The 27599-nt window shown below is 36.0% G+C and overlaps 1 protein-coding gene across 4 annotated transcripts in view; it reads right to left on the bottom strand.

The window, feature by feature from the left end:
* Nucleotides 1-27599, bottom strand: part of Ash1l (ASH1 like histone lysine methyltransferase) — a 174505-nt gene that overhangs the window by 54148 nt on the left and 92758 nt on the right. For 3 of the 4 annotated variants that reach the window (XM_046421554.2, XM_046421555.2, XM_046421552.2), the window contains 2 exons: nucleotides 24367-24546; nucleotides 4230-4324 (listed from right to left, as the gene is read on the bottom strand). In XM_046421554.2, coding sequence (XP_046277510.1) covers nucleotides 4230-4324; nucleotides 24367-24546 — 275 coding nt within the window. The remainder of the gene's footprint in view (nucleotides 1-4229; nucleotides 4325-24366; nucleotides 24547-27599) is intronic. The other variant, XM_058571916.1, reaches the window with a different exon arrangement.

Genomic DNA, 27599 nt, shown 5'->3' with positions numbered 1-27599 from the left:
TTGTATGTATGTATATACTAGTTAATAAAAAACAATTTGCTGAAAAGATTATTCTTTCCTCAATGAATTGCTTTAGTACTCAGGTCAAAAACTAATGATCATAAATTTAAGGGTACAACACACATTTTGATAAGCATATATCTTAAAATGTAGAATTCTGAAATGCATTTTTTCATGGGGAAAAAGAAACAGTAAATTTTCTTTCTGTTTGTGGTGCTAGGGAAAGAAACTATGGCCTTGTGCATGCTAGGTAAATGCTCTACCATTGAGCAATATATTCTTAGCTCATATAAATTCTTAAAAATAAATACTACTTTACATTTATTGCATGTGAGTCCTTTAATGGTAACATGCATCATTATTTTATTTATGTAACTATTTAACTCACATTAACATACGGCAAACATAGAGATAAAATAGGTCTTTCTGGCTCCTTAAGTCATGCTCTTTGTTTACATGATACTCTAAGTGCTCTCTCAAAGCAACTGACCTTATTGTCGACATTGTCCTCACATAAAATTTTCTTTCAGGGCTGAGGTTGTGGCTTGGCAGTAGAGCGTTCACCTAGTATGTGTGAGGCACTGGGTTTGATCCTCAGCACCACATATAAATGAATGAAATAAAGGTATTATGTCCTCTTACAACTAAAAAATAAGTTAATTTTTTTTTCTTTGAGCAACAAAATAGGACTGTCCAGAAAAAACTCCTATCCTGCAACAGCCTGATTTTGAGCACTGTTTGATCACAGTTAAAAAGAAACAGTCCCCCACACGGGATAGATTGTTCTATTATTTATTTACTATGCAGACCACCAAATACAATTAGTCATAGGAATAGATTAAAGTGAGAAACTGGGATACAACACTATTTTTTTCTTTTTTTGGTACCCGGGATTAAACACAGGGGCACTCAACTATTGAGCCATATCCCCAGCCCTTTTTGTATTTTAGAGACAGGGTCTCACTGATTTGCTTAGTGACTCATTAAATTGTAGAGTTTGGCTTTGAACTCTCGATCCTCCTGCCTCAGCCTCCAGAGATGCTGGGAAAACAACTGTGCACCACTGTACCTGGCTGGGATACAACACTATTTATTCCACAGATAAGATAGAAATAATCGCCTATCTATTATTTTTCCTATCTCTCCTGGAATTAACTGAACCCTTCATCTCCTAAGGTAGTTAGATATCATTCCAAGATCTAGACTAGCAAATTTTCCACCTAGGACAAAACTAGTAAAACCAAAATGATCAAATTTTTCTTTAAATGGGACTTTAAAACAGTTCTTTTGTTCCCCTGAGCTGATTATACTTAGCAGGTTCCAGGAAAGAGCTAAATCTGCTTAGAGTTTGCTTCTGCAGCTATTATCTTACAAGTAAAAAAAGAAAAAAACTCTTTCAAAGAATTTTGACACTAAACCCAGAGAATATGGAATTTATTCTCACCTCTGTCAAGGAAGCACATACTATGGAGCTGAGAATTAAACCTGCAACTTTATTTGCAGTTAAAGTTGTCTGCAAGTCACCCAATGTAGAATAATTAAACTAATTTTTATTGTGAGACTTGTTTATATCTGCTGATTTAATACAATGCTGGTGTGGGACTCTTTGGAGAGAAAAAGAAGATGAGTTAATTATAACACAGAGAAGAGCCCCATGGTCAATAAGGTCAAGAGAGTATTAGTTGAAGAGAACACTACATGGCATAAAATCAACATCTACTATGCAAGTAAGTTGCTTCTGGCTCCAATTTTGTATTTAATAAACTCCTTAAAAAGCAATTTTCTTTGCCAAAAAGGAAAAAAAATGAGGAAAAAACTTAGATTTATATTCAATACAATATCCTAATTTTTCTTCCTTTTCTTTTATTAGTACAATAAATACTTGGTAAACTTCTATTATGTACCAGGCATTGGGAAATCAAAGTAGAAATAAGAAAGACATTGATCCTGAACTCCTGGAGTTTATAATCATATGAAGATAACAAGAGTGGCAACAAATATTATAGACTACAGAAAGAAATGAATTGAGTACTCTGATCTAGAATAAAGGGAGGGACATTCTATTGGGGAGACAACCAAAAAAATCACTTTAAGGTAAATTATACTTAAGCTGATAATGGCATTAATCTCATTTTTAAAAGATGAGAAGAACTCAACTATGGGAGGAGTTTGAAGAGCTTTTCAGGCAATGGGAATAGTCTTTTTTTTTTTTTTTAACTAGGGATTGAAATCAGGGGTGCTTAACCACTGAGCCATGTCATCAGGCCTTTTTGTTTTTTTTTATTTCAAGACAGTATCTTGCTAAATTCCTGAGGACCTCACTAAGCTGCTGAGGCTGGCTTTGAACTCACAATTCTCCTGCCTCAGCCTCCCAAGATACTTGGGGTTACAGGTGTATGCCAATTCATCCATCAGGCAATGGGAATAGAAAGCATAATGATCCTCTAATATGTTCTAAGTACTGAAAGAAGACCAGTGTGACATAATATAGTAAGTAAGGCAGAGATGGGAATAGTTAGATGGAGAAAGATGGGAGTTGGGGAAAAGTCACTCTTAAAAGCCATTGTAAAGGAGCCTGTATTTTCCATGAAGGTAAGCCACTTAAAGACTTTAAGCATGTTCTTGGTTAAGTTAGAAAATCATTTCTCTTTTTACTAAGCGGGGAGTGGATTGAAGAGAAGTAGGAATAGAAGTTAACAGTTTGTTGGAAGGTGCTAAGGTTTGTCCCCATCAAAACCCTAAATGAAATGGTGTTAAGAAGTGATAAGACCTTTAAAACAAAATTGGGGCTGTTTCTCATGGATAGATTAATGTCTTTTTTTGAGAGATTGAATGAGGTTTCAAGGGAGAGAGATTAGTCTCATGGGACTGAATTAGTCACCACAACATCAGATTGTTCAAAAGCGAGGCTACACCTAGTGTTTTAATTGCTTTTGTACATTCTTCTGCTGTGATATCAAGTGTTGGGAGGTCCTTAGTAGGAGCTAAGTAGACAACAGCATTATGCTTTTGGTCCTCTAGTACTGTGAACTAATAAAACTTTTAACTCCCTCAGGTTCAGGTATTCTGTTACAACAAAATGGACTAAGACAGAAGGCTATGTTAGCAAACCAAAAAAAAAAAAGTTGAGGGATGGCAATGGACTTCGTGTAGAAATAGGAGATATTTCAAGGAAGGCAATAACAGAATTTTGAGTCAGACTGGATGAGGGGGTTGAAGAATGAGAGAAATCAAGCATGAATTATAGATAATTTTAACTTACTTGATAAGCTCAATATAGGGTACTAAATGTTACTATTACCCAAATACTAAGCAAAGTCTTGATGTTTTCCCTCTTTTGGTACTAGGAAGTGAACCTAGAGATGCTTTATCACTGAGTCACATTGCCCCCTTTTTATAATTTTGAGACAGGGTCTCATTCACTAAGTTGTTTAGGGCCTCAAAATTGTAATCTTCTTGCCTCAGCCTCCTGAGTCACTGGGATTAGAGGTGTGTGCCATCATGCCTGGCTTGATGCTTTTTCAAAAAACAAGAAGATAAATCCTGCTTCATTTTCTTTTTTTTTTTTTTTTAGAGAGAGAGAGAGAGAGAGAGAGAATTTTTTTAATATTTATTTTTTTTTAGTTTTCGGCGGACACAACATCTTTGTTTGTATGTGGTGCTGAGGATCGAACCCGGGCCGCACACACGCCAGGCAAGCGCGCTACCGCTTGAGCCACATCCCCAGCCCATTTTTTTTTTTTTTTCAGAGTGGAAAGTAGAAGTTTATTAAAGGACAGCAGAAAAGACTTCTCCCGGAGGAAGAAGGGGACCCAAGAGGTGGAATCCCCTGCTTCATTTTCAAGTTGACTGATGATGAGAAAAAGCAGTAGCCCCTTTTTGGTACTAGGGATTGAATCCAGGTGTGCCCAATTACTGAGCCATAACCCAGCCCTTTTTAATTTTTTTGCGATATAGTTTCAATAAATTGCTTAGGCTGGTTTTGAACTTGCTCCTGAGTTCCAGGATTACAGGTGTGTACAAACATGACTATATAAAATTTATGCCATTTTGACTCCTGACTATCAATTAATGTGCAGAATTCTTTAGAGTAAGAATAAATGAAATGGTAAAGAGTCTGAATCCACCAGAGATAAAGAAATAAAAACAAAGAAGACAAAGACACTTCTCTCAAATCCAAGAAATACCTTTTTGTCTCAGCAATATATTATGTGGACTTTACTACTCACCAACATGAATGGGGGCTGGGAATAATCCATATTCATGTTCTCCTGGAGTATACTCCAGCTTCTCTTTCTTTAATTGGATCAGTCGACTCTTTGGGCTGTGATCAGAAAAGAACATAAAACAGAAAGAGGCAATGAAATTTATTCCTATAGTCAAATATAAACAATATATCACTTACCAAGGGTATTTGTTCTAACAGTGGCTTGTATCTTAAATGTACTGTTTGGGGAAAGGGTACTAAGTACTTTCGTATATATATATATATATTTTTTTTTGTGTGTGTGTACTGGGGTTTAAACACGGGGTGCTTCACAATGAGCCCCTTACATCACCATCCCTTTTTAGTTTTTATTTTGAGACAGGGTCTGGCTAAAGTTGCTTAGGGCCTTGCTAAGCTGCTGAGGCTAGCCTGGAACTTGTGATCCTTGTCTCAGCAAGTCTCTGGGATTACAGGCATGCACCACCACGAACAGCACTTTCATACACTTTTACAAAGCTTTATTTCTAGAAATACCGTTAAGAAAGAGGCTATTTAGTGTTCTCCAACAGTGTTTCAGAAGGAACCCAAACTTCAGATCTAATTATATGAATTATTATATTTGGTTAATTTATAATCTTATATGTATTATCATTTATTTCAATACTATGAAACAATCAGAAGGCAGCTCGGGAGGCTGAGGCAGGAGGATAACGAGTTCAAAGCCAGCCTTAGCAAAAAGCAAGGTGCTAAGCAACTCAGAGAGACCTTGTCTCTAAATAAGATACAAAATAGGACTGGGGATGTGGCTCAGTGTTTGAGTGCCCCTGAGTTCAATCTCTGGCATCTTCCTCCACCCCTCCCCCAACCAAAAAAGGTAATGTTGGTGCTACTTTAAGAGCATTAGAAATAGATGCTCTATGAGTTTAAGTGATCTGCCTTACTTTTAGCACCTGGTAAGGAAATCTGAGATTAAAATTGCAGTTTCTTGCTCATCTCTGGCTTCTTTCTTCTACTCATCCTACTAATTTGTTTCTTAATGTTTAGTATAAAACCAAATCTCAAGATATTCCATAAATATACAAAAGCAAGAGAGAAAGAAAAAAATGAGAAAAATAAAAAGGGAGTATTATTTGGGGATAGAATTCACCAGTAGTACACTTGCCTAGCATGCACAAGAACCTGGGGACAGTCTTTAGCACTGCTAAAAAAATAAGAGGAAAAAAGAGAACTCATATATGACTTAATTTATTAAGGCTTTAATTACGGTGGTACAAGGGATTGAGCTCAGGCACTGGTGAAAGTGCTCTTGCACAGTCACATTCCCAGCCCCTTTAAAATTTTGTTTTGAGAGAGATTTCTTGCTAAATTGCCCAGGGTGGCTTTGAACTTTTGATCCTTCTGTCTCAAAGTTACTGTCATCCCAAGTAACTGGGATGACAGATGGTCACAACCACATCTGGTACTAGTGTAATTCTACAATGGCTTCAGTCAAAGCAAACATGTTATTTTTCTTTTGCTAAATTATATACTGCCTTTAAAAGCTTTCTCTTGGTAGTACTGGGAATTAAGCCCATAGCTTCTCACATGCTAGAGAAGCTGTCTGCCACTGAGCTACATTCCTAGTGATACCATACTGCCTTTTGATAAACAAGTCTAGTCCATTTTTATCTTGAAATAAGTATGTATACTAATATATATTTTGCAGATGAGAAAACTAAGCCCCAAAGAGTTAGTTATTTGTATACCCTGAAGTTTTAAATTTTTAATCCTAATTCTAACAGATCATTTATTATTTCAACAATTACTTAGCACTCACTCAAGTCCTGTTCTGAGTGATGAGAAATAGTGGCAAGATATTTTTTCCCCTCTTTTTGGTACTGGGGGTTGAATCAAGGGGCACTTTACCACTGAGCTACATCACCAGTCTTTCGTTTTCCTATTATTCTGAGCCAGAGTCTTGCTAGGATGCTGAGAATCTCACTAAATTGCTGATGGTCTCAAACTTGTGATCCTCCTGCCTTTGCCTCCCAAATAGATGGGATTACAGGTGTGTGCCACCCTATCTAGCTTCATTTAAAAAAATAGTTTAGAATGTGTGGTTTCTGTTGATGACAGATTAAGATAAAGAACATAGCTGCCATTTTAAATTTGTTGGTTTGTACTGGAGACACTGCACTGAACACTCTATGCAATTTCTGGGTATCCTTTTGATTGTGTACCACTTTAATTCAAATTAGGAGAAAACTGTTGGAATGAGTAGCCATTTTAGACACGCTATAAATGATAGTAAGCCAGAAGTTTCTGTAATGATGTTTCCTTCTGACTTGTGGCTGGAGTTGTAAAAAACGAGACTACTTGTTCTATGCACACATGGATAAATTTAAAAAACCTTTTGCTTTTCTTATCAAAAGGAGAGGATTTCCTGGGTCTGGTAGTGCATGCCACAGACTCAGGAGGCTGAGGCAGGAGGACTGTAGATTCCACACCAGCCTCAGCCAACAGAGTGAGACCCAGTCTCAAAACAAATAAATAAAAAGAATAATAAGAAAAAAATTAGTTTTTTTGATATTTTTGGGGTAATGTAACCCATTTAGTATTTATGTCCAACTTTCTTTTTCTTTGGGAGAAATTTTGAGTTAAGCCTCGCTTTTTTTTTTTTTTTGTGCGATGCTGGATAGAACCCAGGGTCTCATGAATGCTAGGCAAGTGCTTAACCGATGAGCCATATCCACAGCCATTGTCTTAATAACTTACCCGTTAGGTGTAATATCAGGATATCTAATCTAAAAGGGCTAACCTACCAAAGAGGGGGAAAGGCATATGCATATTGAAGAAAAAAAAATGAGCTTGGCAGGTTGGTACACGCCTGTAATCCCAGTGGCTCGGGAGGCTGAGGCAGGAGGATCACGAGTTCAAAGCCAGTATCAGTAACAGCGAAGTGCTAAGAAACTTGGTGAGACCCTGTTTTTTTTTTAATGTTTATTTTTTAGTTTTAGGTGAACACAATGTCTTTTATTTTTTTATTTTTATGTGGTTTTGAGGATCGAACCCAGCACCCTGCGCATGCCAGGCGAGTGTGCTACTGCTTGAGCCATATCCCCAGCCCGGTCAGACCCTGTCTTTAAAAAAAAAAAAATACAAAGCAGGACTGGGCTCAGTGGTCCAGTGTCCATGAGTTCAAGCCTGGTACTCCAAGGAAAAGAAAAGGCAGGGTGTCTAATAACTGTTGTTACAATATAATAGACAATACTTTTATATAAGTATTGTCTATTACCATTTCTTGGCTTTAGGTATTTATCCCTTATGTTCAAATCTCAATATCTCTAATAAAAGGCCCCAATTAAGATATGTTCTATATTTTGAACTTTGGAATTTTCCAGATAGCTGCTGAAAAACACTAAGCCCTACTCCCAATCCTTATAAAAGAAGGGGTTTGTTTTGAACACACTAGATTTTAAAATGAACATATCACCATTCTATGAGCTGTCCTGTTTAGCAAACTTACAATATCAGAGGTTGCAAATCAAAAGTAAGTTCGAGCCAAATACAGTGAGTATACTTATAATTCCAGAGACTTGTGAGGCTGAGACAGAAAGATCCTGAGTTCCAGGCCAGCCCTAGCAACTTAGAGAGACCCTGTCTCAAAATAAAAAATAAAAAGGACTGGGGGATGTGGCTCAGTGGTAAAGCCCATGGGTTCAATTTCTAGTATCCTTCCCCCACCAAAAAAACGGAGCACATTCAAGTTCTGTAGGTTAAATATATATATATTAAATAAAATATATATAATAAATATTTATAAATCATATTATATAAAATTAAATATAAATTGTTTAATATGAATACATTTTAACTTTTTAAAAAATTTCTTTTCTTTATATCTGTATTTTATTTATTTATTTGTATGTGGTACTGAGGATTGAACCCAGGGCCTCACACATGCTAGGCAAGTGCTCTACCACTGAGCCATGATCCCAGCCCCACATTTTAACTTTTTAAAGATGGAGAAAAGCATACAAGTGTTCTTCAACTGGACTGGCATGGAAACTATAAAAACTTATTAATGCCTTCACTTTTCATGTTTTATAAGGGGAAATAATATCCATAAAGTCTTCCACAACAACTACCCTACTAGGTGTCTATAGTTTATTAGAGTCCACAATTTAGTAGGAGCAAATAATGATATTTCTTGAAAAATCAGGAGCAGGAAAATTTTTTTTTGGAGGTGAAAGTTGAACCCAGGGGCACTTAACCACTGGGCTATAGCCTCAGCCCTTTTTTATACTGCTGAGGGAGGCTTTGTACTGGTGATCCTCCTGCCTCAGCCTCTGAAGTCACTGGGATTACAGGCATATGCCACCATGCCTGCTTAAGGAATCTTTGAGAAAGGATTTACCTATGACCTCCCTGTAAAACTTGACAGAGGTTAAGTTGGGAAGTTTTTAGTTTTTTTTTTTCCTTACCAGGGACTGAACTCGGGGGCACTTAACTACTGAGCCACATGCTCAGTGCTTTTTGAATGTTTTTTTTAAAATTTATTAAATTAGTTATACATGACAATAGAATGCATTAATGCATTTTGACATATCACAAATAGATGCGATATAATTTATCAATTTTCTGAATATACATGTTGTGGAATTACATTGGTCATGTAGTCACATATATACATAAAGTAATAACGTCTGTTTCTTTCTATTATCCTTCTTATACCCACATCTACCGGCCACCCGCTTCACTTCCCTCTACCTAATCTAAGTTAACTCTATTATGTTCCAGTGCCTGCCCCACTTATTGTGAATTAATAAATATCCGCATATAAGAGAACATTTGGCCTTTGGTTGTTTTGGGGGGATTGGCTTAGTTTGCTTAGCATGATTTTCTCCAACTCCATCCATTTACTGGCAAATGCCATAATTTAATTTTCCTTTAAAGCTGAGTAATATTCCATTGACATTTTCTTTATCCATTCATCTACTGACATTACTGTAACATGCCGATTTTAAGTCCTTTGAGTGCAAGCCAAGGAGAGGGATAGCTGGGACAAATGGTGGTTCCATTCCCAGTTTTCTGAGGAATCACAACACTGCTTTCCAGATTGGTTGTACCAATTTGCAGTCCCACCAACAATGTATGAGTGTACCTTTTCCCCCACATCCCTGCCAACATTTATTGTTGCCTGTATTCTTGATGATTGTCATTTTGACTGGAGATGAAATATTAGTGTAGTTTTGATTTGCATTTCTCTAATTGCCAGAGATGTGGAACATTTTTTCATATATTTGTTGATCGATTATATTTCTTCTTCTGTGAAGGGTCTGTTCAGTTCCTTAGCCTGTTTATTGATTGGGTGATTTGTTTTTTTTGGTGTTAAGTTTTTTTAGTACTTTATATATCCTAGAAATTAAGGCTTTATCAAAGGTGCATGTGATAAAGATTTTCTCCCAATCTATATAGCCCTCTTCTTACATTATTGTTTCCTTTGCAGAGAAGCTTTTTAATTTGAATCCATCCCATTTATTGATCCTTGATTTTGCTTCTTGTGCTTTAGGAGTCTTATCCTAGGCTGACATGGGGAAGATTTGGGCCTACTTTTTCTTTTATTAGGTGCAGGGTCTCTGGAATAGTGCCTAAGTCCTTGATATACTTTGAGTTGATTTTTGTGCAGGGTAGAGATAGAGGTTTAATTTCATTTTGCTACATATGAATTTCCAGTTTTGCCAGCACCATTTGTTGAATAGGCTATCTACTCTCCAGTGAATGTTTCTGGCACCTTTGTCAGTATGACATAACCGTATTCCTGTGGGCTTGTCTCTGTGTCCTCTACACAAGTCTATTTTGGTGCTAATATAATGCCATTTTTGTTATTGTAGCTCTGTAGTATAGTTTAAGGTCTGGTATTGCAATGCTTCCTGCTTCACTTTTCTTGTTAAAGATTGCTTTGGCTATTCTGGGTCTCTCAGTTTTCCAAATAAATTTCACAAGTACTTTGTCTATCTCTATGAAGAGTGTCATTGGGATTTTTAATAGGATTTGCATTAAATCTGTATAATGCTTTTGGTAGTATGGCCAATTTGACAATATTACTTCTGCCTATCCAGGTGCATGGGAGATCTTTCCATCTTCTGAGGTTTTCTTCAATTTCTTTCTTTAATGTTCTGTAATTTTTATTGTAGAGGTCTTTCACCTGTTTTGTAAGATTGATTCCCAGGTATTTTATTTCATTTGAGGCTATTGTGAATGGAGTAGTTTTTCTAATTTCTCTTTCAGTGGAATCATCACTGATATATAGGAATGCGTTTGATTTATGGGTGTTGGTTTTATATCCTGCTACTCTGAATTCATTTATTAGTTCTAGAAGTATTCTGGTGGAATTTTTTTGGATCTTCTAGATGTAGAATCATGTAATCAGCAAATAGTGATAGTTCTTTACCTTTTGTATTCCTTTAATTTCTTTCTTCTAATTGCTCTGGCTACAGTTGCAAGGATGAAGTTGAATAGAAGTGGTGAAACAGGAAATCCTTGCCTTGTTCCAGTTTTTAGAGGGAATGCTTTCAATTTTTCTCTAAACTTTTCCTTTTCTTTTAAAATTTTGAAACAGGATCTTACTAAGTTTCTTAGGGCCTTGCTAAGTTGCTGAGACTGATCTTGAACTAGTTATGCTACTGCCTCAGCCTCACGAGTCACTGGAATTATAGGCATGTACCACCATACCTGGCATGGTTCTTAATTATAATAGGTAAGTTCATAAGGGTAATACAATATTTTTAACACAAAAAAGTACATTTTAGCCTTTTATAAAGTTAACCAAACTAAAGTTGATTCTAAAACCTTAGAAGCACATTTCTCTAGTTTTAGCAACAGATCTTTGTATATCAATATTAAACATAATACACATAAATGGCTAATTAAATACTAAATTAGTGATTGTGAATCAAAGAAGATTAAAGAAAGTAATGTGGTAAAATCTCCAAGACATAAACATACACGAAGGGGGGGCTATAAAAGTGAAAGTGATACTTTATATGATAGCCACACTGGAAAAGTTATTGATTCTCTGAGAATATTATTCCTAATTTTTGCAATGCTGATGCCTAAAGAAATATGATGATCTTTGTGAATACAAAAATTTTGTGTGAAAATTACTTTTTATTTCCACAGAGAATAGACAAACATATATTTAGTATTCTTGTGTTCATTGAAATACCTATTATATTTTTCATATGAAAAGTCCTTTTGAGTCTGTGTGTGTGGGTGGGTACTGGGGATCAAGCCAAGAGGCCCTATACAACTGAGTTCTATCCGGGGCCCTTTTAATTTCTGTACTAGGGATTAAACCCAGGGGCACTTTACCACTCAGCTACAACCCCATCCCTTTTTATTTAGTTTTTAATTTTGAGGTAGGATGTCTAAGTAGCTGATGACCTTGTTAAATTGAGGAGGCTGGTCTTAAACTTTCGATCCCTTGCCTCAGCCTCCCGAGCTGCTGGGATTACAGGCATGCACTATTGTGCCTGATTTTTCATTCTGATATAGGATCTCAGTAGAAAGCAACACAAACAAAAAAGGGAAAACAATATTTTGGTGACATTCCTACCCAAAATGCAGCACTTATTCATGAAGATATCATACAAACAACAAATTTAAGGAACCCCCATAAAACACTGTATGTACTGCACTGTATGTACTCTTTAAAAAATGTCAATATATAGGGGCTGGGTAGTGGCTCAGTGGTAGAGAGCATGCCTAGCATGTGTGAAGCAATGGGTTGGATTCTCAGAAATACATATAAATAAATAAAAAAGGCAGGAGGACTTCAAGTTTGAGGTCAGCCTCAGCAACTTAATGGAGACTCTGCCTCAAAATAAAATACAAAAAAAGGCTGGGAGTGTTGCTCAGTGGTTAAGTGCCCTTGGGTTTAATACCTGGTACTGTACTAAACCAAACCAAAAAATCCTAAAATAACAGCACACAAATTAAAGGCGAATAAAGGGACATGACAGTCAAATATAATGCATGATCATGAATTAGGTCATGTCATAGATATTTCTGAGACAATAAGATTTGATTATGGAACTGTGTATTAGATAATACTATGGTAGTACGTTTAACATCCTGAATTTAACATATTTATTATGTTTCTATGAGAAATGCCATTGTTCTAAGGAAAAGCACACTGAAATATTTATGAGTAATAAATAGGCTAGTCTAGTCTATAATTTTTTAATCAAATGACAGAAAAAATGTCCTGTGTGTGTGCATGTGCATGTGAATGCAGACACAGGTGAAAAAGAAGAGAATGAAAATAAGCAATTGATAACTTTGGTTAGAAGGCACACATTTTCTTTTCTTTTTCTTTTTTTTTAGAAAGGGCCCAAGTGATTGTCTCAGATCCTGAGTAACTGGGACTACAAGTGAGTGCTAATGTGTTCAGCCAAAAGTTTTTGTGCAATCTTGCAATTTTAAATTTATCATGGATGATGATTCGTAAGAATCATATTTAAAATGATATGTTTATTACCTAATAAACATATATCTTTTTAAATATTTTTGGTACTTAAGACTGAACCAAGGGGACTCACCATACTATGTAAGTGCTCTTCCACTGAACACCCCTATCAACATATGATGTTTTAGTAAAATAGTAAATGGTTTTTAACAACAAATTAATTTACTTTGATAACAATTATTTAGATTGATGTTTAAATAAATACAATTTTCTTTTGTACCTAACAACTATAGGAAAGAGCACCAAAATCATACTTAAAGGCAAGGAAAAATTATCTTAAGACTTCAAACACTGCTTGAGGTGAAAACAAAATAAAAAATATCCGAGTATTGTGGCACATGCCTATAATGTCAGTGACTTGATAGGCTGAGACAGAAGGCTTACATGTTTGAGGTCAGCCTAGCAATTAGTGAATTTCTTAGCAACTTTGTAAGACCCTGTCTGAAAATAAAATATTAAAAAAGAGCTCAGTGGTAAATGCCCTGGGTTATAATTCCCAGTAACTACAAAAACAAAACAAAATAATACAAAATAACCATAGTAAAAAAAAAAAAATATTTGCCAGGCACAGTGGCCCATACCTGTGATCCCAGCAGGTTGGGAGGCTGAGATAGGAGGATCATGAATTCAAAGCGAGCCTCAGCAATGGCAGGATGCTAACAACTCAGTGAAACCCTGTCTAAAATATAAAACAGGGCTAGGGATGTGGCTCAGTGGTCCAGTGCCCCTGAGTTCAATCCCTGGTACCAAAATAAAATAAAATAAAACAAAATAAAAATTTGTAGGGCTAGGGTTGGGGCTCAGTGGTAGAGGCACGTGTGAGGCAGGGGGTTTGACTGTCAGCACCACATAAAAATGAATGTATAAAATAAAGGTATAAAAAATTTGTAAAGACTGTTATGATTTTAATCCAAATGAGGTGCAAGATTATGAAACAGATACACTTAAATACAGTGTAATGAATTCAAATGAGAACATACAGATAAAAGTTTTTCGTTACTGGCAAATGAAATGTACAAACATAACTGATAATGCAATTATAATGCATAATTGTATGCATGTGTCCCAAACAGAATTACTGTTTGGGACACATGCATACAAGTACATGAAGATTGTGTGTATATACACATAAGTATAAGCATTCCAAGAAAAAATTTGGCATTTATTCTATCTTGATGAATATAAACATGATGAACTGAAATATTTATTTCCTTATATTTATAACAGAGTGAAAGGGCAGATGCTATTCTTAGCATTTAATTTTTTTTCTAAGATTTAAAATCATATATTATATTTTAGGAATTCAGGCAGTTGATTCTCTAAATATTTAAAAGATGTTGCTAGAGTCTAGAGAGCATACAAGTTGCACAAAGTGAGATCCTGTACAAAAGAAGCTTAGAGTTTGATAGAATAACAAACATCAATGCAAACGCCTAGATAACACACCACAAAATGATAAAACTTTTAATACCGAGGATTGAACTCAGGGGCACTCTACCACTGAGCCACGTCCTCAGCCCTATTTTGCATTTTATTTAGAGACAGGGTCTCACTGAGTTACTCAATGCCTCACTTTTGATGAGGCTGGCTTTGCGTGATCACTCTGCTTCGGTCTTTTTGACAAAACTCTTTTCCTTTATAATTTTTAAATTTGTTCTAATTAGTTATATGTGATAGTAGAATGCATTTATGCACTTTGATAAATCATACATAAATGGGGTATAATTTCTGATTGTACATATGCAGAATCACATCATACAGTCATATATGTACATAAGGTAATAATGTCTGTTTTATCCGATTAGCCTTCTTATCTCCATATCCCCTCACCTCCCTTCACTCTCCTCTACCTAAACTGACTATTCTTCCCTAGCATAGGCCCCTAACTCTCATTGTAAATTAGCACCTGCATATCAGAGAAAACATTTGGCCTTTGGTTTTCTGGGATTTTGTTAGCATGATATTCTCTAATTTCATCCATTTACCTGCAGGTGCCATAATTTCATTCTTCTTTAAAGCTGAGTAATATTCCATTGGGAAAAAAAATAAATACACCCACACACACATACCATGTTTTCTTTTTCCATTCATCTGTTGAAGGGCACCCTAGGTTGGTTCCATAGTTAGCTACTGTGACTTGAGCTGCTATAAACACTGACATGGCTGTGTCATTGCAGTATGATGATTTTAAGTCCTTTGGGTATAAACCGAGGAGTGGGATAGTTTGGTCAAATGGCGGTTCCATTTCAAGTTTTCTGAGGAGTCTCCATACTGCTTTCCAAAGTGGTTGAACCAATTTGCAGTCCCAACAACAATGTATGAGTGTACCTTTTCCCCCACATCCTCGCCAAAACATTTATTATTGCTTGTACTCTTGATGATTGCTATTCTGACTGGTAGTTTTGATTTGCATTTCTCTAACTGCTAGAGATGATGGACATTTTTTCATATGTTTGTTGATAGATTATATTTCTTCTTCTGTGAAGTGTCCATTGGTTCCTTAGCCCATTTATTGATTGGGTTATTTGTTCTTTTGGTGTTAAGTTTTTTGAGTTCTTTATATATCCTGAGATTAGTGCTCTAAGGGGCACGTGGTAAAGATTTTTTCCCATTCTGTAGGCTTTCTCATCACGTTATTGATTATTTCCTTTGCCAACAAGAAGCTTTTTAGTTTGAATCCATCCCATTTATTGATTCTTGATTTTACTTTTTGTACTTTAGGAGTCTTGTAAAGGAAGTCAGATCCTAGGCTGACATAGTGAAGATTTGGGCCTACTTTTTTTGATCCACTTTGAGTTGATTTTTGTGCAGGGTGAGAGACAGAGGTTTAATTTCATTTTCATTTTAAAACTCTTTTTTTGGATGGACACAATATCTTTATTTGTTTATTTTTATGTGGTGCTGGGGATTGAACCCAGTGCTTCACACATGGTAGGCAAGCACCCTACCATTGAGCCACAACCCCAGCCCTAATTTCATTTTCTTATATGTGGCTTTCCTTTTGTTCCAGTACCATTTATTAAATAGGCTCTTTTCTCCAGTGAATGCTTCTGGCATGTTTGTCTAGTAGGAGATAACTGTTTTTGTGTGGGTTTGTCTATGTTTCTACTATTCTGTACCACTGGTCTACGTGTATGATAAAACTCTTAATACTACTTTCTACATCGAACCACTAAATTCTACAAAAACCAAAAGGAATGTAAAAATAATTGCAACTAAAAGAAACTAAGACTACTTTAATGTGAAGAATTTCAGATCTTGAATGAGGTTTGAAAGGATGTGGCAAGAGGAAAGACGGAAGGTATACTATGTAGAACAATCACCTAGGATGAAAACCAAGAGAAAAGGGAAGTGGAGAAGTGATCAGATATTGTAGCTTAAGGCCCGTTAATGGAGCTAAGACTAGAAAAATAGGCTACACTATATCCTTTACTATCACTGAAGTATTGGTTCCAAGAATCTTAGTAAATAAGAAATCATGAGGTTGAGGCAGGAGGATGACAAGTTTGAGGCCAGCTTCATTAACTCAGTGATGACTTTCAGCAACCTATCAAGAGTCTGTTGCAAAACAATAATAAGGAGCTGGAACTGAAACTTATTAGTAAAGTATTCAATTCTTAGTACCAACAAAAAGAAAAAGTTCAAGTTTATACCATACTGTACTTTAAATCTTTTTTTTTTTTTTGGTACCAGCGATTGAAACAAGAGAACTTAACCATACTTTATTTTAGAGACAGGGTGTCTCACTGAGGTGCTTAGGGCCTCACTAAATTGCTGTGCCTGGCTTTGAACTTGTGATCCTCCTGCCTCAGGCTCCTAAACCACTGGGATTACAGGCATGCACCACCATGCCTGGCTAAATCTTTTTAGAGTATACTTGTACTTATTAAAAGAAAAAAGCTTATAGTGAAACAACATGCCATGTTATGCTGGCAGCTGCCACATACATCTCATGTTGAACTACTGTATCTTGGTTCCATCACTTTCTTTTACGCTTGACTTGATCTCATGTTGTTATGTTTTTCTTGATCCTATGGACAAAAGACTATACCTTATAGTCTACTTGTATATAGAATCCAAGATTATGTATATACATCCTATGAGGTTCACAAAAGAAAATGTACAATGTATAATGATGCATGCTGCTATTAAGGCCATGCATGGTTGCACAACAATGTAATGTATTTTTATTTTATTGCTATTGATGCTGGACTTGTACATATTAGGCCTTATTTTAAATTTTTAGATTAAATCTCCTCAAGTTTCTCAGTCTGGCCTTAAACTTGGCAATCTTCCTGCCTTAATCTCCCAAACAAGTGGGATTACAGACATGTACCACCATGGCCTAATTCTGGTTTTGCCAAAAATAACCTGTATGTTTTCAGCAAATCAGTTACCATCTCATTGGCTTCAGTTTTCCCATCTATCAAAAATGAAGGATTAGATGTAGAAGAATCCAGGCCATTTCCAGTACTAAAATTTTCATATTGTGATTTTCCTTCAAGACAAGCATAGGAAATTATGTTAGTCAGCTTTCTCATGTGAAAAAAAATACCTGAAATAAGTAATTTATAAGGAGGAAAGATTTACTTTGGTCCAGTTTCAGAGGTTTTAGTCCAAGGTCACTTTTGGCCCTGTTGTTTTTGGCCTGTGATGGCACAGTATATAATGGTAGGAACATGTGGTGAAGACCTGGTTTAAATCATGGTAGTCAGGAAGTGGAGAACAAGGGTCTAGGGTTTCAATAATGATTTCCTCATCTCCCAAAGGCTGGTAACCAAGCCTTATCACAAGAGCATTTATGACACAATTTTGAAAATTCTAGTACACAAATTAGCACATTATCAATCACAAAAGTGAAGTTCGTACAAATCTAAGGGTGTTCAAGATCATATGACAAAAACTACAGAACTCTGATAAAATATATCAAAGAATTGGGAGTTGGGGATGTAGCTCAGTGGTAGATTGCTTGCCTAGCATGTGTGAGGCACTGAGTTCCCCCCATCCCCAGCATCATTTGATTTGTTAAAAAACAAACAAACAAACAAACAACAACAACAACAAAACTAAATAAGTGGGAAGATGTGATGTATTTGATCTTTGTTCATTTGTTCCAGCTTCCTGGCATATGTACAACTCCTAAAACCCAGAGAATCACCAAAGGGATGAGTATTTCTTATATATGGTACAGAGATGACTGTTAGCTGGCAGCCCCTAGGTAGCTTTAGGATGAGGTCACAGAAAAGACCAAGATATGCTTAGTGTGTTGCGACTTTTAGTCTACCCACTCCATCTTCAGGGTTGGGACAGGTCAGGTTAAATTGATCATCAATGGCCCATGATTTAATTAATTATGCCAATGTAATGAAGTCTTCAAAAATCACAAAACAACTAAATCTGGAGAGCTTCTACACAGAGGTTATGGGAACGTGACACATTCTAAAATGGCATGAAGATTCTGTGCCTTTTTCCAAATACATGTCTCATTTCACCTAGGGCCTTTGCATATCTCTTATAACATGGTAAATATGAGTGGTTTCCCGAGTTTTCTGAGTCATGCTAGCCAATTAAATAGGACCCAAGGAGGGAACTGTGGGAAACCTGATTAATAGTCAGTTTGTCAGAAGTCTACACTTATATCTGGAGCTTGTAATTAGCAGCTCAAATTGTGTGTGTGTGTGTGTGTGTGTGTGTGTGTGGAAGAGTGGGGGATAGGGGTTGGGGTTGGCTGAAATTCTCACTCGGTGGAACTGGAATCTATTTCCTGGTAGACAGCGTCAGAAATGAATTAAATTTGAGGGTACCCATCAGGTAACCAGTGAGATTTCTGGGTAGGGAGAAATCCCCATGCATTTAGTTGACAGATGTCACAAAGATAGTGTGCATTGTGAAAATATAGTAAGAGGGCTGGGACTGTGGCTCAGAGGTAGAGTGCTTGTCTAGCATATGTGAGGCACTGGGTTTGATCCTCAGTACCACATAAATATAAAATAAAGACATTGTGTCCACCTATAACTAAAAAAGGAAAAAAAATATAGTAAGAGAAAGTAAGTTTGTTTAGTGACATCCTTAGAAGACAAACCCCTTGTTCATGGATAGAGATAATCAGTATCAGAGCACTCGCCTCGCATGTGCAAGGCCCTGGGTTTGATCCTCAGCACCACATAAATAAACAAAATAAAGATATTGTGTTCAACTATAACTAAAAAATAAATATTAAAAAAAATTATATTTATAGAGAGACGCAAATATCCAGAAAAGCTAACAAATCTCATAAAAATGGGCAAAGGAACTGAACAGATAGCTCAACAAAGACAGAACAGGGCATCATAAAGGCTTGTAATTTCACAGGAGGTTCAAAACATTGAAGCAAGCCTTAACAATTTAGGAGATCATGTCTCAAAAAGTAAAAAGGGTTGGGGATATAGCTCAGTGGTAAAGTGCCCCTGTGTTCAATCCCTAGTACCACAAAGAAGAAAATGAAGCGAAAAATTACAACAGAAACCAACAACAAAAAAAGATGATGACACAGATAGCAAGCAACAAGGATACAATGAATCAGAATCATGAGATGCACTACACAGCTACCAATGGGGCCAAAACCAAAACACTGACAACACAAGAAATGCTAGTGAGGTTTGTAGAACAATAGAAATTTTCACCAATTGCTGTTGGGAATGCAAAATGGTAGAGTCTCTTTGGAAAACAGTTTAGTGGATTTTTTTTTTTTAAAAAACAAAACTAAACATACTACTACTATCTGATCCTGCCATGTACTTCTTGATCTTTACCAAAGTGAAATGAAAACCTACCATCCACACAAAATCCATGCATGTATATTTGTAGCAGGTTTCATTCCCAACTGTCAAAACATGGATGCAACCAAGATGTCCTTCAGTAGGTGAAGGATAAACTGTGGCATATCTAGATAATGAAATATTCGGCAATTTAAAAAAAAATAAGAGCTATCAAGCCTTATAAGACATGGAGGAAACTTAAATACATATTGCTAAGTAAAAGAAGCCATTCTGAAAAGGCTACATACTATGATCCCAACCATATGACATTCTAGAATAGGCAACATTATGGAGACACGCAATGTTAAGGATCAGTGGCCCACTGCCAGGATACAGATGACAAGGCAGAAGATATATAAGGGCAGTAAAACTCTTTTGTATGATACTACAGTGGTAGAAATATGTCATTAATACATTTGTCAAACCCCCCCAGAATATACAACTCCAAGAGTAAATCCTAGTTGAAACAATGGAGTTTGGGTGATTATGATATAGGTTCATGAATTTTAACAAATGTTAATACTGTAACATGGTGAGGAATGTCTATAATGAGGAGACTGTTCATGTGTCAGAAAAGCAGGTATAAACAAACACCCATTCAGCTTTTCTTTGAATCTAAAATTACACTAAAAAATCATCCATTAATTAAAGTACACAAATCTACATTACATACAGAAAATGGTGTGAGACTCAGTATTCATCCCAGTCTACACCATTGCATTTAAACTGGATTTGTAGTCTGAGATATGTCTGAAGTATTTCAGAGAAAAACGAACCATGTTCTGATTCTAAATTATGTGTAAGAAAGGAATTCTCATGAAATAACCCTAAGTCTCTGAGACATCACAATTTAGTAGTAAAACAACAGTGGTATGATGTCTAAGTGCTGATGGTTATGGCAATGATTATATCAACAGTTTTGGCAAGTTTCAATGAATCCTGTAACTTTTTTGTTTTTACCTGTTTTACCATCCTTATAGACTAAAAGAATATTAAAGCACTTAGAAAATTTAAAATGATGTATCAAATATAAGATGATACCATGATTTTATTATCAAAATACATATAATCCTTAGGATATGACAACTGCATAAACATTACTTAATGATTACATATTATATAATGACATATTATTCTTATAAGGATTACATGTTTCCATATGTACATATGATTGCCATGAATATAAAGAGTATTCTGTAAGCTTTAAAATCACAGCATCACAGGATAAGGCTCAGTGTTAAAGAGTGTTTGCCTAGCATGTAGGAGGTATGATCAATCCCCAGAACTGCCAAAACCAAAACAAAACAAAACAACAACAAAAAAAGCATCAATGAGTCCAGGACCTAACTTTCACTCCCTATGATCTCCCTTTAGTTTCATTTTAATATAAAGAATTTAATATAAAGAATTTTCATGATCTTAAAATTTCCAACATTCTTCCGTGGGTGTCATATCTTAGTTCATAACATTTCTTTTATTCTATAATACCAAAAAAGGCATGCTGCTTCCTAAATGGGTCTCTAATTTCTATTATCTCCTCATCTAATTAATCTTTTAAACTGACAATGTGGTTTTTATCTTGATTAATTTTTGATTGAATCATATTCTCCCTTGATAGCCTGCCAGAGCACAGAGGACTTTTCGACTTTTCTTGTAGTAAAAACCATTCTGTATTTTATTTAAATATTTGATAAATATCATTATACAAGTGTCAAGACATATTGCATGTATAATACCAAGTGTGAACCCTAATGTAAACTATGGACTTTAGATGATAATGATGTATTAGTGTAAGTAGACTGATTGATTGACTTTTTGGTAATGGGGATTTAACCCAGGGTACTTTACCACTGAGCACATCCCCATTCCTTATGTATGTATATTGAGACAAGGTTTTGTTAATTGCTTAGGGAGTCACTAAATTGCTGTGGCTGGCTTTGCACTTGCAATGCTTCTGTGGATCTCAGTCTCCTGAGTCCCTGGAATCAAAGGTGTGTGACAACACCCAGCTAAGTGCACTGACTCTAATAAAAATGTTGTGTTATAATACTGAGTATACATGTGTAAGGAGAGAGAACATAAGGAAACTCTTCTTTCTACTTAATTTTGCTATTAATCTACAATTGCTCTAAAAATTAAGTTTATTAAACATATTGGTACCAATAGGAAACAGCAGCTCACAAAAATGCACAAACAAACAACAACAAAAGAACAGGCTCCACAGTTTTTAACACTGCATACAGAAAGTTGGGCATGGTGGTGTGCACTTGTAATTCCAGCTATTCAGCAGGCTGAGGCAAGACAAGTTCAAGGCCAGGTGTGGCAACTTAGTGAGACCCTGAGTCAAAAATAAAAACTAAAGGGCTGGGAATACAGCTCAGTTGGTAGAGTGCTTGTCTTGCATGCACAAGACCCCTGGGTTCCATCCCCAGCACCACAGGTGGAAAAAAAAAAAAAAAGGCACAGGGTCAGGTGTGGTGGCACATGCCTATAATCCCAGCAATTTGAAAAGTTGAGGTAGAAGGATTTCAAGTACACAATTAGTGAAACCCTGTCTCAAAATAAATTAAAAAAAGAGCAAAGGATGTGGCTCAGTGGTTGAGTGCTCCTGGGTTTAATCCCTGATACAAGAAAAAGAATATAAAATACTCCAGAATAAGCCATTTTCCCCCCTAATTATTTCTGCAAGACAAAGAGCTACTTGTCACATAAATACAGTAATATTTCACTTTGATAATGCAATCTTTGTTTGATTAGAGACATTTATAAACATTAATGTGGTGGATGATCCTAATCTTTTGATGCACAGTATGATTCCCTGGGGATTAAACCCAGGCATTACACATGTAAAACAAATATTCTACTACTACTGAGCTATATATATCCTCAACCCCATTATTTTCTAACATTACCGTTTTTTAATTTTTTTGTTTTTTATTGATTTTGTGGTGATGGATGTCAAACTCAAGGACTTCACCCATGTTATACAAGCATTCTAGTATAGAAGTACCTCCCTATACATACAGTGTGATTTTTGGGGGGAGTGGGTACCAGGGATTAAATTTAGCGGCACTCGACCACTGAGCCATATCCCCAGACCTATTTTGTATTTTATTTAGAGATAGGGTCTCACTGAGTTGCTTAGCACTTCATTTTGCTTCAGCCTCCCAAGTGGCTGGGATTATAGGTGTGCACCACCATGCCTGGCCCTATAGTAAGATATTTATTAGTATTTTACTTGTCATTTTAAAAGAATTAAGAAAAAGAACAGAAATAAAACTTAAACTTTAGTAGAAAGCTTGTTAAACATACTTTAGCTTTTCTATATCTAGAATAATTTGCTTTAAAATTATGACTTATTAGATGTATTGCAAAGTGTATTTCTATTTTCTCATTAGTACTGAGAGAATCCTGATTTCTTTCTTTTTTTGGTACCAGGGAGTGAACATTAGGGGTATTTAACCACGGAGCCATATCCCCAGCCCATTTTATTTTTTATTTCAAGGCAGAGTCTTGCTAAGATGCTTAGAGCCTTTTTAAACTTCTGAGGCTGGCCTCAAATTTTGCCTCAGTCTCACAAGACACTGGGATTAGAGGCGTATGCCACCATGGCCAATTTTCCTTTTTATAGTACTGGGGATTTAATCCAGGGGTGCTTTACTACTGAGCTACATTCCCAATCCTTCTTCTTTTTCATTTTGAGATAGGGTCTTGCTAAGTTGCTTACAGCCTTGCTAAATTGTTGATGCTGGTCTTGAACTTGTGATTTTCTGGCTTCAACGTCCCAAACTGCTGGTATTACAGGCCTGTGCCACTGTGCCTGGCTATAAAGCTAATACATTACAGAAACCCTGAGCTGTGAGCTGTTCCAATATATGCAAAATCTTTGCATTCCATTATGTACCTTTTTACATACTGTTCTGATTGTAATAGCCTTTTGTGCCTGTCAAACTGCTATCAAACTCCCCAAATCTAACAATTATATGAACTACTACCCCTTTTTAATTTTGCGCTGGTGACTGAATCCTGGGGTGCTTAACCACTGAACCACATCTCCACCCTTTTATTTTGAGTTGGGTCTCGATAAGTCACTTAAGGTCTTGCCAAGGCTGGCTTTGAATCTGTGATTCTCCCACTTTAGCCTACCAAGTTGCTGGGATTATAGGCGTTTGCCAATGTGCCTGGCTGTATGGACGACTTCTTACTAAATTATACAATGAAAATCTCTTTGGTGCTTTGTCAAGGGCATATGAAATTGTTCAAACTAAGGAGAGAGCATTTTTTATTCTGGCAAAACTGGTTGAAAATAAAGTAGTTCACTCTTAATATCATTTTAGTTTAAATGGCATTTTAGTGCCATTTTCTTTATTGTTAATTAACAAAAAAGGCACCATTAGAGCTGGGTGTGTTGGCACATACCCATTATCCCTACTATTTGAGAACCAAGGCAGGAAGATTATAAGTATGAAGCTAGCCCAGGCAACTTACTTGGACCAAATTTCAAAAAAATTAAAAGGTTTGGGATTTCATTCAGGATTAAGAATGTTTTTTGAGTTCAAACCCCAATACCAGAAAATAGAACAAATCAAAAATTAAAAAAAAAAAAAATTCATCATTAGATTCAAACTACAGGAACATAATCTAAAAGGTAGAGAGAATATAAAGATCAGGGAAAATAAACCCTGTACAACGTAGTACAGCATAATGAGTACAGTGAACTATTAAGGTATTTAAGATAAGACTGATATTTGCAATACATTAATATTATTTTTTGATTGACAAAGGGTCTTTTTCAAACATGAGAGAATAACAGGTATTTTAAAGGATGCCAGCTGACAGTTACTACTACTTACTCTGTAGTTTTGTAAACGTCAGAATACAGCCCTGCTTTCTGATACTTCTTCTTTGGGGGACGTGGGGCCTTCTTTTCCCTTGGGATGAGAGAGAGCACAGGCTGCAAGGTACTTTCAGGTTCAGGAGGTTTGATTAGGGTTTCAGGAGGACTGGGAATCTCTACTGGTGCTTCTGTAAAGCTAGAAAGAGAAGTTTAAAGATGACTTTATTGTGAAAAAGAAATCTTCTGCAAAGGACTATTTAAAAAAACAATCGTAACAATTTTTAAAAAGGAGATGGGGACTTCCTCATCTGGCCACATTAAAATGAATGACACCACATTTAACTTTCTGACAAAAGCTAACAGAAATAAGGTAAACTACCAGAAATATAGAGGAAAAATTATGAAAGTTATTAAACACTGGATAACAGTGTTACCCTATGATCCCTGAGAAAATGGGGGCGGGGAAAAGTGAGTCATATAATCATCTTGCTTTTCTAAGAATGACTACGCAGGAATAGGCCAAGCACAGAATGGTCAAATAGAAGAGTTGAACAGAGACAAATACTAGTATGGAGAGAATAAGGTAGCTGGAATTTTGAAGCTATAGAAAATAACTCCAGAAATTATTATATTGCTATATACTAAAGTGTCCATGCAAAGGACAAAATTCAATGTGGCTGAACAAAGGATTCAGAGAATTATAAGCTGAATAATAGAGTTCACATATGTTGACAGATACTTAAATTCTATAGGCAGAATGGAAAGACATAGTCTAATACTCAAGGCTTTCAATAGAGATTCTAGTAGGCAATGTTAACAACTATAGTAGAAATTCATTATTCCTGGAATAAAGATCAGTCGTAAAAAGTTTAAAAACGAATTTCAAAATGAAAGTTAGTCCACAACCAATTTAGCAGCCTCTCAAGAACCCAGTGAGCTATATCTGCAGCACATGGCTCTCAAAATAAAGGAAAACCAACAAAACCCAGACATATTAAATAATATGATATTCATAATAGAAATAAAAATTTCTAACACATGCTAAAATGTAGGAAAATGAAACGTGGGGGGGAAATAATCCATCAGAAATCAGAGGGAAAAAACCCTTTAAATTCAATTACAAGTATCATTAAGAATTTAGAGGAAAATTTGATCACGAGCATCATAATGGGGGGGGGATATGGAATACATTAAAGAGGAGAGAGATGGAATACATTAAAAAATTGAACACTGAGAATTGGAAAATTCAGACTAAAATGAAAAAACTGAGTCTAGAGTAATTAACAGCAAAGTAAACATTATAGAAAAAAATATCACTGAACTTGAGGACACAACAGAAAAAACCCACACTGATACAGAGATAAATTAAAAGGGTGCAAAAAAAAAAAAATAGAATCAACAATCTAGGGGACAACATAAAGCAACTGGAATCGTGGAATGAATCCTAGAGAAAACTAGGACTAGAAACCTAAACTACTGAAATAAAACATACAAAGAAATAATTAAGGAAAAAACAATAAAATCTGAACACACAAGGTTGAAACATTCAAAGTAAACAAGTACACAATGAAAAATAATGAGTCTGGCTAAAAAAATTTCCCAATTTGATAAAAAATATAAACAAAGTTAAAAACAAGCAAGATAGAAAACAAATGAAAAAATAAGGCATATAATGATAAACTTACTGAAAACTAGTGATAAAAAAGTTGGTGGAGGACACTATTATAAAAAGAGATATAAAAAGAATGAACCATCTTATGTCTGAAACAATGAAGCTAGAAGGTGGTTGTGGGGGGGAGCCTGATAAAAAGAATTCCAAATTGAGCAAAAACATCTTATGAAAAATGAAAGGAAATTCTGGTTGAGAGAAAAATAAATAGATATACTACCACTTATCATTCAGTAGAAATCACATACAAAATACACATAAGCAAAAAGACTAATATAACATGGGGACCTAAGCAATGACACAGCAGGAAGTTTTCTAGATTTTTTTCCTGACTCTTACATAAAAGACAAAAAGAAAAAAAAGATTGGAATGGATAAAGTCACAAACTAACTCTTCTCACATCTCACACAATTGTCTGTATAGAAAAACCCAAGGAATCCACAAAATCAGAAACTAGAATTTAATTAGTTTAGCAGTTACAAAATGCAGTATCAAATTCAATTTCCTTCCTTTTTACTGGGGATTGAATCTCCAGTCCTTTTTAAATTTTTTTTTTATTTGTTTGTTTGTTTTTTTCCTGGTACCCAGGGGCACTTAATCCCTTTCTTTTTTTTCCCCCTTTTTTCTTTCTTTTTTTTTTTTGTGGTGGGGATTGAACCCAGGGCCTTGTACATATGAGGCAAGCACTCTACCAACTGAGCTACAGCCCCAGCCCCCCAGGTCTTTTATATTTATTTTGAGTTAGGTTTTGCTAAGTGGCTTAGGGACTCCTTAAAATTGCTGAGGCTGGCTTTGAATTCTCCATCCTCTGGCCTCAGCCTCCAGAGCTGCTGGGATTACAGATGTGTGCCATCATGCCTGGTTTCTTTTTTGGGGTATAGGGGGAAGGGGTGGTGTTGCCAGGGACTGAACTCAGGGGGATCAATCTTCCACTGAGCCAGGTCCCCAGTCCTATTTTTCCTCTCCCTGTGGTGCTGGGAATTGAACCCAGGGCCTTGTGAATGCAAGGCAAGCACTCTACCAACTAAGCCATATCCCTCACCCCCCCCCACCCCACCCTATTTTATATTTTATTTAGAGGCAGGGTTTCACTGAGTTGCTTAGTCCTTGCCTTTGCTGAGGTTGGCTTAACCTCTGGAGCTGCTGGGGTTGCGCCACTGTGCTCAACTTTTCATTTTGAGAGAGGTTCCTGCTAACTTTCTTAGGGGCTCAAAGAAGCAAGATAACCAAAAATTTAAATGGAAGTAAACACTAGAAAAAATTTGGAGTACTCATCTGAGTTCAAGAGTTCGTATAGAAGCTGGACATGGTAGCACATGCCTGTAATCTCAGCGACTGACTTTGGAGGCTGAGAAAGAAAGACAGCAAGCTCAAGATCAGCTTCAGCAACTAGCAGGTCCCTAAAGCAACTTGTGAGACCCTCTCTTAAAATAGAAAATAGGGGATGTTGCTCACATGGTAAAGTGTCTCTGGGTTAAACCCTTAGTACCAAAAATAAAATTGTAAAAGCCCTAGGGAAGGGTGGTGTTTTAAAATTCACCTATTTCTTTTCAGAAACATCATTTGATTATAATTTTTTT

The sequence above is a fragment of the Marmota monax genome, unplaced genomic scaffold, assembly GCF_021218885.2.
Source record: "Marmota monax isolate L192 unplaced genomic scaffold, Marmota_monax_Labrador192_F-V1.1 WCK01_AAM20220418_F8-fsc00108, whole genome shotgun sequence".
Lineage (NCBI taxonomy): Eukaryota > Metazoa > Chordata > Mammalia > Rodentia > Sciuridae > Marmota > Marmota monax.
The sequence above is the reverse complement of the archived record's forward strand: the minus strand, read 5'-3'. Positions and strand labels throughout refer to the sequence as shown.